Source organism: Spermophilus citellus (assembly GCF_964194105.1).
Source record: "Spermophilus citellus genome assembly, chromosome: 1".
NCBI classification, from domain to species: domain Eukaryota; kingdom Metazoa; phylum Chordata; class Mammalia; order Rodentia; family Sciuridae; genus Spermophilus; species Spermophilus citellus.
The window spans coordinates 194092365-194106901 of NC_138182.1; the positions used below are offsets into that span (position 1 = coordinate 194092365).

The 14537-nt window shown below is 33.6% G+C and overlaps 1 protein-coding gene across 1 annotated transcript; it reads left to right on the forward strand.

Annotated features, from left to right (window-relative positions):
• Positions 1-321: 321 nt before the first annotated feature.
• On the forward strand, positions 322-13994 carry STARD4 (StAR related lipid transfer domain containing 4). The gene is made up of 6 exons (XM_081308112.1): positions 322-497; positions 5152-5266; positions 6217-6266; positions 9425-9551; positions 10387-10501; positions 11469-13994. Exons 2-6 carry the CDS (start codon positions 5162-5164, stop codon positions 11696-11698), a joined length of 627 nt encoding a protein of 208 aa, XP_081164238.1. The 5' UTR covers positions 322-497; positions 5152-5161; the 3' UTR covers positions 11699-13994.
• Positions 13995-14537: the final 543 nt, after the last annotated feature.

The following is a 14537-nucleotide window of genomic DNA, read 5'->3' on the forward strand; positions in this document are numbered from 1 at the left end:
GCGATCGTTATTGCTCCCAACAGATTAACTGCCTTGTCAAATTCTTTCGCAATTAATTGGCTACCATAGGCGGTGACCCATCTAAGCCCACAGTCAACCCCAGACACTCTAGGAACTCGGAAAAGGCTGCGGCCAGCCCATACCCACGCGAAATCATTCCATTTCCCGGTGACCAATCAGCGCTCCACACGCTGCCACGCCAGCCAATCCTAGCAAGTACACACCGTTCCTACCAAGAAGTCCCACTAGTCCCCCGAGCACCTAAGTCCCAGCAGGGGTGGAGTTGGCGGGGAGCGTCCCGCCTTGCCCTGAAGCGCTCGATCCTTCCAATTGGCTGCGACTGGCAGGGACTGGATTCCCATTGGCTGCTGCCAGCCGCGCCTCGCCTGGGAAACTGAACGGATCTGAACTCCTCTGTGTTGCTGGAGGCGGTGAGTCCGGCGTTTACCTGGAGCACCGGAGCTGCACCCTAGAACCTCTGGTGTTGGCGGGGAGAGGTAGGGATCCGCGGCGGGCGTGGAGCAGGCGCGGGGAGAAAGGTGACTGGAGCATCCGGGGCGTCCTGCCGCGTGCGGAGCTGTTCTAGAGGTGGGGTGAGGGAGGCCGCGGTGGAGATCGGGGATGGCGGACCCTGCTGTACAGGGGGATGTGGCCCTCACAGGTGAGAGGGAAAACAGGACCGTGGAGAGGAAGGGGAGACCGCCCGCCAGTCTAAGGATTTTTGACGCCAGCTAGGTCTCAGTTTCTTCATCTGTTAAATGGGGGAGGGGCGGCAGCGATCACGCTTCTCAGGCTGTGGTGAAGGTTTTATTGAAGGCATGCTCTGTGAAGGACGCAGCGCTTCCTGGTTCTTGGTGGATGCACCGTTGGCGCAGGGTCCGTCCCCTCCCACCAAGCTCAAGGAGATGATTTCCCCGGTGCTTCCTATTTTCCAGGTCCGATGCTGTAGGTATCAACTCATATAATTCCTCAAAAAATAACTGTTCCTATTTTTATTTTCTTAAGTTTGCCCTCGAGAAAGATTACCTGAGATTTTGGGGTATGGGAGCCAGGACAAAATTTGACAAAATCATTGCGGAGTAAGGGTTTTCATGTTCAATCTCTTACAGCTGGTGATCAGTTTGCATCATTTTTTCAAGAATTCAGACACCCTGTGTTGGAATTTGGACTCCTTCACTTATTTAGCTGTACGATCTTAGACAAGTGACTTAACCTCCCTGTTGCTGTTTTCCCATTCTGTAAAATAGGAGTAATGTCAATATGAACCCTTATGGTTGTTTATGAGGATTAAATGAAATACAGTGTAAAACAACCAGAAAAATTGAACAGTAAGTGATCAGTAAATGTTAGCAATTACTATTTTAAATAAAGGATTAGAACATTAAGGATTTACACTTACCTGGACTCAAAAATTAAAGCTGTTATAGCATGAGAATTTAAATGGCAAGTGTTGTAAAAGCTAATAAATTAAGGTGAGCACTTGAAACAAAGGATCATAGTCACGCTGCAAAAGTACGCTTTCAGGTTGCATTCCTTTATTTAGTGAATTCCTGCAAAGACCAGTGTAAAAAGTGAGAAACTACAGGACTGAGTTTGAAAAGCCAAATTACCAGATCAAGATTGATTGGAAAGGAAGCATATGCTGAAACTTATATGTTAGAAAATATAACTCAGGTCACAAGGCCTTAGTTTTCCCTTAGTTTGCACAACTCATTGGGGACAGTCTATGGTATGTTAAATTGAATTTATTCACATTCATAAAAACCATGTTAATTAAGTAATGGAAGGTTAAGTAATTCTGATTCTTGAGCTTCTTTAACAAGTGTATTCTAACCTAGTCATACTTCGTAAGTACAAATGGATCTTTATGGCATTTACTTTTTATTTGAGGAAAAAGTGTTTTATTGTTTTATATTTAGAAGGAAACCTATGACCATTTTACTGTGACATATATATATATATATACATATATATATATATATATATATATATATATATATATATATATATATATATATTGGATAATAACTGGAGTTGGATTGGTCAAGACTGGATGGCCTCAAGAACCTTTTTAACTTGAGAAGGTTGCTGACTCTATGATGGCATCTTCTGTTATCACTAATGGTCATTCAAAAACATGGACATAGAAAACATAAAACAGAAAGGTTAATTTAAGGACAGGATGTGGAGATGGAAGTTAGTCAACACTTGCCAAGAGTATATAATCTTATAAGGAGATTATAAGATTCTAATAAGGTTAAGTGTTGCCTATTCTGTTTGACATATGTTACAGTTGGAGAATTTCCTGATATAAAGTCAGGAAATGGAATAAAAGATTGAAATAGTAAGAGGGAATCCAAAGTGCTCTATTGTATCAGGAGAGAACCAAAGCGTTGGTAACATCAGTGCCATTCACTCTCTTTGGTGTTCAACATTTTGAGAGATGCTCAGTCATGTCTGTTCACACAGAGATAGAAATTTAGATAGTTACCTTTGTTTTGTTTTAAATTTATTCTTGATGAAAATAAATCCATGCAAGAATTAACCGCCTGTTTAAATACTTTGCACTAAAAAGAAAGCTTCCTGATTTTATAGTTACTTTTTTCTCTTCCTACCTTCCATTTCACCAGCCTTTTAAGAAACTATAAGAAGTTTTTAATGCTTTAATTGTTATTATTGCTGTTAATGTTTATTTAAAGGGTGGAATTAGTCAACATTAAGAGCAAATATACTAGATTCTTGGTAAATACTTAGTGTAGACCTCTGAGAATTGTTATATTTTCATTTTGGTCATGAGAATTTGTTATTCAGAAGCTCGATAATGATCAGTGTAAATGGGCACACATTAGATATCGTGAGGTTTTTCATACATGAGATTACCAGCTCATTCTCTGTACATTTTCCCTTTTAAAATTCACTGGATTCCTAACTGAATGCTAGACATAGGAGTATAACAAGCTACATTTCCTGCCCCCAAATGTTTTACAATTAAATGGGAAAAGATAGTGTATAATTATAATACAGAGTTTCTGTAAGGAAGTTGGGGAATAATTACTAAGACAAGCACCTTTAAGTTTCAGATTCTGTGTGTGTGTGTGTGTGTGTGTGTGTGTGTGTGTGTGTGTATGTGTGTGTGTGTGTGTGTGTGTGAGAGAGAGAGATATGCTGGGGATTGAACCCAGGGTCTATGTGCATGCAAGGCAAGCACTCTACCAACTGAGCTATATATTCTGCTCCCAGATTCTCATTTTTCTTGTCAGCTTTTATTGCTTGCTTTTTCTGTGCTGGATCTGCACAGATACATTTGCTTATGATAATTTCTATATCACCTCTGATTTCTATCAAGGAGTTTTGAAAAAATACTCTTATCTGCCAACCACAGGAACATGGCAGTGACCTTTGGGTTTAAAGAATGTTGTTTAATCATAATGATCACAGTAATAGATGAATTTCTTTTATAAGTTCTAAGTGCTCTAAGAATTTGTGCTTATTTGACATAGCCCTCAATAGAGTCATTGTATTGTCAAGTTGGCAGCCACTTGAGTGGAGATTGGATATATTCGTGACTGGTAGACAATTAAAATGAGCTCATCCACTTTCTATGTATGGTAGGATATGTACATATTATACATTTTACATCACTTAAATGGATCTTAAATTCTATATTCTTAAATTTTCTACACGTACTTTCTCATATTTCTATATAATTTTTAAATTTACCAGTTTTAATGCTTTGTACGCTTTACTTTGTGCTACTTAAATAATGGCTACAACTTTGATTTATTCCTGTCACCTTTGGTTTTTAGATGAGTGGTTCTCAACCCTGGCTGGGTGACAGAATCATCAGTGAAACTTTTAAAAGACCTAGATTTCTGTGTCCTAGCCCAGAATAGATCCACTGAATCAGACTATTTGGCAGTGAGCCCTGAAATCTAATATGTAAAACCAGCAACAACTACTACAGAATATATAACAAAGGTGGATCTGATGGTCGTAGCATCTGTAGTTGAAAATTGCAGCCTTATTCCCTAGAGGTTTGAGGCTTGAGATTTTTATTTAGATTTTTTCATGTTGTTCATCCATCTTAGTAATTTCATGATTCTGTAATGAGTAGCTTTTCTCCAAACTTTCTGTCCTTCAGTCTTTTACAGGAATGGGAAGAACAGAGATAAAATAGGGTAAAATAGGAATAATACTAAGAAATCAAGCTCTGGCACCAAAAGAAGACAAAGTAATACCAAATCTTGTTTTGAAGGAAAAACAATAATATCACTAAGGGTCTGTTAGTAGTGTGCCACATAGTATGTAGGTGTATAGGAGGTAGTGATGAATAAGACAGACAAGGATCCCTCTTGCATGAGTTGGGTATAAAGTGGTAAAAGAGATGAAAAATATCCCTATAAATAAACAAATTCATTTAAGATAGTGATAGGCACTATGAAGAAAATCAAATATATAATAGTAACTTGCAAAAGGCTATATTAAGGACAGGAGGTTTAAACTTAAGTTGTTGTTAATAGGTTAAGATTTAGGATCTAGCAGTCTAGGCAGAGAAATAACAGGTATAGAGACCCAAAGCTTGTGATAAGCTTGTCCAGTTTGAAGGACACAAAGAAAATCCCAGGGTATGGTGATATGAGTAGGAATCTCTTTATTACTATTAAGGATGATTTCAAGCTTTTTGACTTGAGAACCTGAGCTCAATTACCATTTTAATAGTAAATTATTAGCATGAGGAATACTGATACCAATTTAGATGCTCCTTAGGATTGAAAGTCCAAGTAGGCCTCCAGATCTGGAACTTGCCAGAGAGATGAGGATTAAAGGTTAGTATTTGGATGTAAGCAGCACATATATAAGAGAGACAATGCCCCCTTTTGGCTCCCTCCATTTCCCCTTTTATTTTTTTATATGGGCAGTTTTAATAACTGTCAGAAAATTGTGATTTTCATTCCTGGCTATGGGTTAAGAGCTTTTTCAAAAAACCCATGCCCTGGTTCTACTCTCATTCTGATTAGCTTATCTGTGGTGGGGGCCAGGTATAGATATCTTTTATAGCTCTTCAAGGACAATCTATTGTGAAGCCAGATTTACGACTTCCTGGCATCAAACTACAGGATTTACTGATGCTCATCTTGATCTCTGTGACAGAGAGAAAAATATGGAAGGCCTGCCTGATGTTGCTTCTTTTTCAAGTCGACTCAAAAACACTCTTATCCAGTACCATAATATTGAAGATGACAAATGGCGAGTTGCAAAAAAAACGGTAAATTAATCCAGTTACTTCTTATGTTTGGGGTATATCCAATGAATCGGTTGATGACTTTCAAAATGATATGAAAAATACAAATAAAAGATCATATTTGGAATGGATGTGCAAGACAGATAATTATTTAAATAGGGTTTGTGGATCATTTTACAAAGAAAGAAACATCAGTAGTAATCTTACCCTGCTTTTATTTTAGATATTAAACATGAGAGCAGGGTCATGGCAACCAGAGCCTTAAGAAGAGCTTTCTGAATCAACATAGGGTATTATTATTAGTAATTTGAGGGAGTATAGCAATTGATAGTTTGAAATAGTTTCAGATATGGGAACAAGCCTTCAAGGGTGGTCAGTTAGTATTCATCTTTACCAGTAACTTGCCCAAAATGTGACATGGCTAAGTGCACTCAGAACCAAGCCTGGAAGTCAAGACTCTTATAGACCTGGTTATTCTGTGCTTTAGTTGTTCTGATGTTAAAAATTACTTGGGAATTGATTGGGGGAAAATGTAATAATTAATTCAAAATAACACAATCATAATAAATGTGGATTGTTTAATTTTTAAAAAGTTGTGAACAATTTAGAATAAAATATTTAATGTTCTTAATGTCATAGTATCAGTAATAGGTACATAGTAAATAGATAAGATAGAAATAAGGCAAATAAAAATGGCCACTAGAATAGGCCCATCACTGAGTCTTCTTGTGTTTGAGTATTATTAAGCCACTAAAAATATTTTTGAAGGTCTGTAATTTTAAGTACAGTGTGATACAGAAGAAATTCAAATATGGATCATTTTGTGACATAGATAACTTTTATGCATCTCTAAAAATGTACTTAATAGTTTTTTTTAATGTAAAGTCAAGTGTTTTTGACTTATAAAATTTCATTCCAGCGTTCCACCTATGTGATTTATGTAATTATCACAGTAATGTTTTTTATCTTTCTAGAAAGATGTAACAGTTTGGAGAAAACCTTCAGAAGAATTTAATGGGTATCTGTAAGTAAATTTTTTAGTTTTGTGTAACTCTTAAGATATTACTAAACTTCTATGTATACACTGTCACTAAATGATTATTGCTAACAAAATTTGGCTTTTGCTTTAAAAAATGTAAACTTTCTGGAAAGTAAATTGGTTCCTTATGATTGAGAACCTCAAAAATGTCTTATCCTTTGTGGACTGAGTTGGTGGTGAGGAAGTCATAAATAATATCAGATGGCTGATAAAATCTTAATTTCTTAGCCTAGGGTACATGACTCAGTGCTATAACATGCTGTATTCTAAGAATTTATCTTGAAGAAAGCGTCAGCAAGATAATAGTGATATAAATAGTTGCTATTTTATCATGACATTATTTAGATTTTTAAAAATGAAACAACCTGAAAAACCAATGGTAGGAGTGATTAAATTATGAAACCTCTGTGATAAAATATCATTTGGCCTTTAAAATTGTGTATTTAAATATTATTTAATAGCATAAGAAAATGCTTATAATACAAAGTGAATAAAGCAGAATACTAAATGGTAGGTAGCATAATTATGAGTATTTTAAATATGTTTTTATTAAAAAATGTTTTCTTGTGACCAGATGTTCACTTCTAGATAGTAGCATTATGAAGATTATTTCTCGTTTTTGGTCTTTGCATATAGATGAATTATGCCTATCGTTAAGAAAAATATATTGTTTTTCACATCCAGTGGAGACAGCTGCTTTGTGTAATCAAAGTAGAATGTTCACATCCTTAGGATTCACAACCCTTTAATAAAAATGAAATTGCTGGCTCCACTAAGTATATTCAGAATATGCTAAAGTATAATACCATAACTAATGTTTCCAGAAAGTCAAATTGTACAATATTTATAACAAGGACCAGAAAAGTAGAGTTTGAGCATTATAAACAAGTATGCAAAAGTTGGAAAGTATAAAAAGTGCCAAGGGAACACTATGCTTGGAAATTTGGAAAGACCTCATGGAGGAGCTAATATTTGAATTGAGACTTAAAGGAACAGTAGACGTTTCTTAAGGAATGAAGAACTGATTGAAATTCTAGTCAGAGGAAATTGCATCTATTACTTAAACATAGATGAGAGACCCTTTTAAAGAATATTATTTAGGAATGTGTTTGTATAGCCAGAATATAAAGCATGGGTGTGAGGAGAACTTGTGTCCAGAAAGGCTTTGGATTCTAAAGTAAGGAAATCAGTGTCACTTGCTCTCTGCACACTCCTCTATTTGTTCCTTAGGTGCTCAAAGGATTTTGAAATAATGCTGTGAACATGAAGAGTTCTAAGAAGAGGTTTTACCTGGGATCCATGGCTAGAAGTTCCTCTCATATTGTATACAAAATTTCCTAACAATATATATTTTCCTAGGAAAAGTTATGACTTTTTTCAGATTCTTAAAAGAATATATGATCAGAAGAGGTAGAAACTGATAAAGTTTGAGTAGACACAGAATACCCAAACTAAGGCATGCAAGTTGAAAAGAGCAAGTGACTGTGAGAGAGACTTAATGATGGTAGTGGTGGGCCTAGTGGTGATGGTGATGATAACTAACGTGTTGAGAGCAAGATAATGTACTAAGTACTTTATATGTAGGAAACCATTCTAATAAAATCAAAGTGATTGATTCATTCTAGCTGTGGAATAGATTTTAAAGAAAAGGAGAGTCAGAGTTGAATTCCAGATTTCTAATTTGTGTGACTAGATTATTTTGTGTTTATTTCCCATCCCAGCCTACCCCAACTTAGAGAATATAAGAGGGAGGAGAAAATTTAGAATGAGTGAGATAAGTTTAGCTTGAGACTTTTATAAAATAATTAAACAGCTTCAGATGCTTAAAAATAAGTTACTGATAGAGTTGAAACCAAACTATCCCATATTTCATCTCCCAAAGGTAGCTACTCTCCTGAAGCTGTGTGTATAATTCCTGTTTCAAACCTTGACCACACATTCATATGTCCATAAAAAAATAAAAACATATTATCTGATATGTTCTTTATATTATTTGTTTACAAATTTGTCTGTTGATAGATTTTTAGGTTATTGTTGATTCTGGGTTCATGTTTCCTTACACAAGTGATTTTCTCTGGGTCTTAGTGATGAACTCCATCCAACTTTACTAGACATTGCCAAATTGCTCCTTAAAGTAGCAGTTTTAAGAGTTCTCACCTTCCTCCTTTCAACACTGTCACATTTGTAATCTGCTAATCTGAGCGGTATAAATGAGTATATACTTGGTTACTAGTGAAGTTGGCCATCTTTTGTATATTTATTGATATTTCAAGCCAATCTTAATATACCTTTTGCCCATCTTTTGTTTGGATTGTCTTTTTCTCACTGGATTATAGGAATCATTCCTGTGTCCTCTATAATAATTGTGTGTCTTTTTATATGTGTTGCAGGTATCTTCTCAAAGTGTATGAGTAGTTTAAAAATTATTTTTTTATGTGTGGTGTGCACATTTAAAATTGTAACTGATCTTTTGTATTATTTGTACTTTTGTGAATCTTATATATTCAAGAAATCCCCCTGTATTCTGAAGTCACAAAGATCATCTTGTATATTTTTTCTCTAAGCTTTACATTTTACACAGAAGTATTTAATCTATCTAGAATTAATCATTTTGTATGGTGTGAAGTGTGAATCCTAATTTATTTTCTTCATAAAAATTTTTGTTGAATCTAAATATTGCTTATGGAAGAGTACCTTTTCTCCCAATGATGTGTACTGTTACCTTTGAAGTGTGTCAAGTTCCGTGTATTCATGAGTCAGTTCTTCAGTGTTCACTGGCCTATTTTTCTGTACCTTTTCATTAAAAAGTTTGTAAAAATTAGGGTAAAAATATGCACAGACTGATATGTTTAATGATAACTGAAGAAAGAGTAATATACAAATTAAATGGAAGTATTATAGTGTTCTGTGGACTAGTTTTGACTATATTATAACATGAAAGGACTAATTAGATTTGAGGACAAAGGGTACTTTTAATAAAATAATTGGTAGAACTTAATTTACCGGAAAAGTCCTAGGTATTTACTCCTTTCTAAAAAACTTGCATTAATTTTTACTTCTACTTTCAGTGGTAGTTCTGAACTGTAAGGGCATCTTGAAATTTTTCATTCTAATTGTATTTAACTTTAATTTTCTATCTCCAGCTATAAAGCTCAAGGTGTTATAGATGACATTGTCAATAGTGTAATAGACCATATACGCCCAGGGCCCTGTCGCTTGGATTGGGACCGTTTAATGACTTCACTGGATATTTTGGAGCACTTTGAAGAGGTATCTGTTCAGAATCATTACTTTCAGATTGTGTGTGTGTGTGTATGTGTGTGTGTGTGTGAAAGAGAGAGAAAAGGGGAGAGAGAAAGTGTGTACTAGCATGTACATGCATGGGAGTATGAGCATTTGTATACAATTATATTCATATTCATTTTATCCATTGCTTTAAGAATAGGCGTGTCTAATAGGATACTCTTAAAAACATTTGAGTTTCCTCATATTAATTAAGGGGTATTAGTCTAAGTTTGTTTTCTATAATAGCTCCACCCTTACTGCTTAAGAAAATCTTTTTCATGAATTTTAAAACTTTAGTTAAGGTTCAAAAATCTGAACTTCTGAAAACACCACAATTATATTTAGGTTTCTAGGTAAATGTATATTGTTTTTTCATTAATCCTGAGTCAAAATCAAAGACCAAAGTAAAAATGCTACCTTAAGCATTAGAGAACTGTGTATCCCAAACAACTTGTTCTTTTCTGCCTTTATTCATTTCTTAATATATTTATGTTTAAATTAAAAATGTAATATTGTAGTTGAAATATTTGTAAGTTTTTATCTTCAGCAGTCTAAAACAGCCTATACCCCTAATTAGGAATTTAATTTCCTCACTAATGGAATTAATTATTAATCTCTAATTAAATATCTTATTTCTATCTGTATAATAGTAGTGAGTTTTAGAATAGGGATCTACACCTATTAAAGTCACTCTAAGAATTATCATGTAATAGTAAAATATTTTAAATGAATGTTAGTTTTTTATTGGAGATTACATTATGATGTATATGTGTATATTCCTGTAGTAGTAATATCTGTCTTATCTTTCTTAATTTTTAAGAATTGTTGTGTGATGCGTTACACTACTGCTGGTCAGCTTTGGAATATAATTTCCCCAAGAGAGTTTGTTGATTTCTCTTACACTGTGGGCTATAAAGACGGACTTTTATCCTGTGGTAATTATCTCAAAGTTCTGTACTTTCTTTAGTTTGGTTTATATATTTGAGTTTTCTGGACTGGAATTTTGTTTCTTTATGGAGATTTATTTTCAGCCCTCATAGTTAATATTAACATTTGTAATTTTTTTTTTTCAAATTCTAAACCTTAGAGAGTATAATAACAACATAAGAAGGTTTTTAAAAGTCTTTCTCATAATTTTTTGTTCCCAGTTATCTGGTATCCTTTAGTTAACAAGTTTCAGAAATGAATCCACATTAGACTGCCTCTGAGAAAGGAATTCAGTAAATGGATTTCCTTCCAAACCTGTTTCAGATACTGTCTTCTTGGCATGTGTACACACACGCATACACACACACACATACACACACATACACAAAATAGACTTGATATATGTTAGAATATTTTTCTTTGTTTGAACTGTATTGTATTTTTCTTTTTATGATTTAAAATACTAATCTTGGAAGGCTCCTGTTTTCTAAAAACATATATTTTTTAAATATTTGTATTTTTTTCTAAATACGTATATTTTTTATGGATAGTATACACTTGAATTTACAGTTATAGGTAATCATCTACTTGTTTATGCTTAACTAGTCAGTATCAAAGTTAGATATAGTAGTGCCTGTGAGAAATAGTTGTGGTACCATAGATTAGATTATTAATGCCTTGAAGCTTGACTGTCACAGCCAAAATTTGAAGTTTCTAACAAGTTACCAGGATGACATGATGTCATCTGTTTTGAAGGAATTAGAACATTCCCTATTACCTGTCTACCCAACCCTTGTGAGAATTCTCCTTAGTAATTATCTTCTTCATTCTGTCATGGTCACTCTTGGGGCTTTAATTTCCACCTATATTGATGAGAAGAAAAATATTTAAACAAATTTTGTAATATTTTTAAATGAGAGTTTAAACACATTCAGTCATTGCTATTCACAGTTTTATTTTAAAATTGCCTTGTAGGAATAAGTCTTGACTGGAGTGAAAAGAGACCTGAATTTGTTCGTGGATATAATCATCCCTGTGGTTGGTTTTGTGTTCCACTCAAAGACAATCCAAACCAAAGTCTTTTGACAGGCTATATTCAGACAGATCTATGTGGAATGATTCCTCAGTCTGCGGTGGATACTGCCATGGCAAGCACTTTAACCAACTTCTACAGTGATTTACGGAAAGCCTTACAAAAGGCATAATATGTTCACACTTGCAGTACTGTGACCCCTGACTCTGCTCTTTCCCTCCTGCTGCAAGTCCTCTAAAGATCATCTATTTTTCTCTTCTGCAGAACCTGTAGAAACATTTGGGATGCTTTTTGTATCGTAATGTTTTATTTTATTCCTAAATTAATTTTCTGTATAAAAGAGATTATTGTTATTATTACATAATATTAATGTAATAATTGGTAATAATAATTAATAATCATTGCATATTATTATTACATTTTCGTTTGTCCATTGTTTGGTATGATAGTGTGTCTAGGAATGGAGAGTGTGACAGAAATGCATAAAGAAGTAAGTACAGTTCTTTGGCCTAGACTGTTCACATAAATTGAATAGTGCCTCAGTGTGAATATTTTGATTGCTTAGAAATTAGATGAGGCACAAACTTCATGTTTTCATACTATTTAAGAGCTTTATGAACATTTGTAGAATTTTAATTTTTTTGAAGGTAAATGTTAGTCTTTTCCTTTTGGTGTTTTCTATTAGTTTGCCAATGTCTTGAACAAAAGAAAAAAAAGCCTTTCTTTATATTTTATAAGACAGACTTCATTGTCAATTGAACTTGCACTACTTTAAGTATTAAAGAGACCAAAAATGAGAAAAGAATAGTAACTGCAGATATAATTCAAATACAATTTAGTTTTGATATCTAGTTAACATTCTTTTGTAATATCTTTAAAACACAATTGTGTCACTGTGTGCATTTGTTTTGGGAGTCTGAGAGCATTTATGCATGAATGTGATAATGTAAAACAACTGCCAAATATGTGTTGGGTATACTATGCTGATTGAGCAATAGTCCGGGTTGTGTGAAATGGCTGGTGGTATCTAGTAATCATCAACAGAGTCATCTCTAGGAAATCAGGATCAGTGAATGTACATGTTTCAATTTTAGAAGTATTACTCAATTCAAAGCACTATAAACTGTAACATAAATATGTAAACATTCACAACTCTGATATCACTTTTGTCTAAAACTATAACAAATATATTCATAGACACAGACATTTTGTATTGATTAGAATGAACTATTATAGGTCCTTTGTTTCTATGGTTGTCTTAAGTCATCATTCTTTAATGATTTTTTTTTTTTATTTCAAATGATTATTTGGCTATTGAACTATCCACCTAGTTTACTTTTAAGTTGAGAACCTGAGCCCACTCTATGTGTCTTTGTAAATCTTGTATGTATATATAGGTTTGTATACATGTACATGTATTGAATCTCAATGTTCAATGTCAATTCTTAATATGCTATTATTACTATTTCTATTATTTCATTTCTTTTTCCTTTTTTTGGTGGGGGGTGGGGGGGCATAATATGGGATAAAGTGAGCCCTGGAAATAATTACATGCAGGCAGGCCACAGAAAAGCACAAAAGTATATAGTGGTTCAGGTGCATGAAGCCTTGATCTTTGTTTAACTTTAGAAATTTATAAGCAGCTACTAGGTGATATTTTAGATTATTTTAGATCTGCTGAGCTCCAGCTGTGTACTGCTTATTAAAAAACAGCTTATTGAGATAAAGTTGCATAATCTACAGTTTATCCATGTTAAGTCTATAATTGAATAATTTAAAAAAATATATTTATAGAGTTATGCAGCTAAAACTAGATTCCAGTTTTAGGACATTTCCATCACTCCAAAAAATCCTTTTTGTCAGTTTGCAGACTCATATCTAACCTAAGTTTACTGCAGTTGCCAGTATAAAGAAGATGATGAAAATGATTATAATAGGTCATTTTTGGTCTTGTTTTTAAGAGTGCAGGTCTGTGTGATTTAAACTCAGGAACCTTGTGATAATATAGTAGACATGTTATCTCTAATGTCATCATAATTTAATGTGGGATTGATATTAACGTATAATTGAGTATGCTGTTTCTATAAGCAGTGCTGTAGGATAGAAAAATAATCTAAGCCATGTATGTAATTTTAAAATTTTCTATCACCCACATTAAAAAATAAAAATAAGCAGATGAAAATAATTTTAGTAATATATTTTATTTAACTCAATATATCCAAAATATTGTTATTTCAACATGTAGTCAATGTAAAAAAATTATTGAGATAGTTTATATTCTTCTGTACTAATTACTCGAAATCTAGAAGTGTGTTTTGCTGATTGGGACTAGCCATATTTTAAGTGCTGCTTAGCCACATGTCAGTGATTACTGTAATATTTATTATTCATCATAGTTCTGTACTGTATTTATTCATTTGTTTTGCTACAAGGTGAAGTAGATAATTTCATGAAATTACTTTCTCAAGTAGAAGTCTTCTGTAGTCTCTATAGTCTTCAATACTTGCTAAATAGGATATCTGAGTTTTATAAATAAATCAATAATTATCAGTAAAATAAAATTATTGAGTGACCCCATGCTTTGGGCCTCTAGTAAGGTGCCACATTATTGGAGGCATGTGGTACAGCAAACTTCTTACTTTATGTGGTTCAGTAGTAGAGCAGTTTTTGCCCACATCTGAGGTACTGGGTTCAATTCTCAGCACCACATAAAAACAAATAAATTGTGTCCATCCACAACTAAAAAAAAAAAAAAAAAAAAAAAATAGTGAGCCCAAATATTTTCCTTTAAAGATAAATAACTTTTGATAAGGCAATTGAGGAAGTGAAAAAACACAATCTGCCTTGTTATATATGGTTGATTGTTTTCTGTACTTTATAGTTAGTATGTTCTAGAAACTTGTATATATAGAAAATAGTCAACATAGTACTGTTTTCAGCACATAGTGGCTATTTTTTAAGGAAATTAATTTCATACAGTACGAAGTAATTTGTCATAAATGACACTTTTG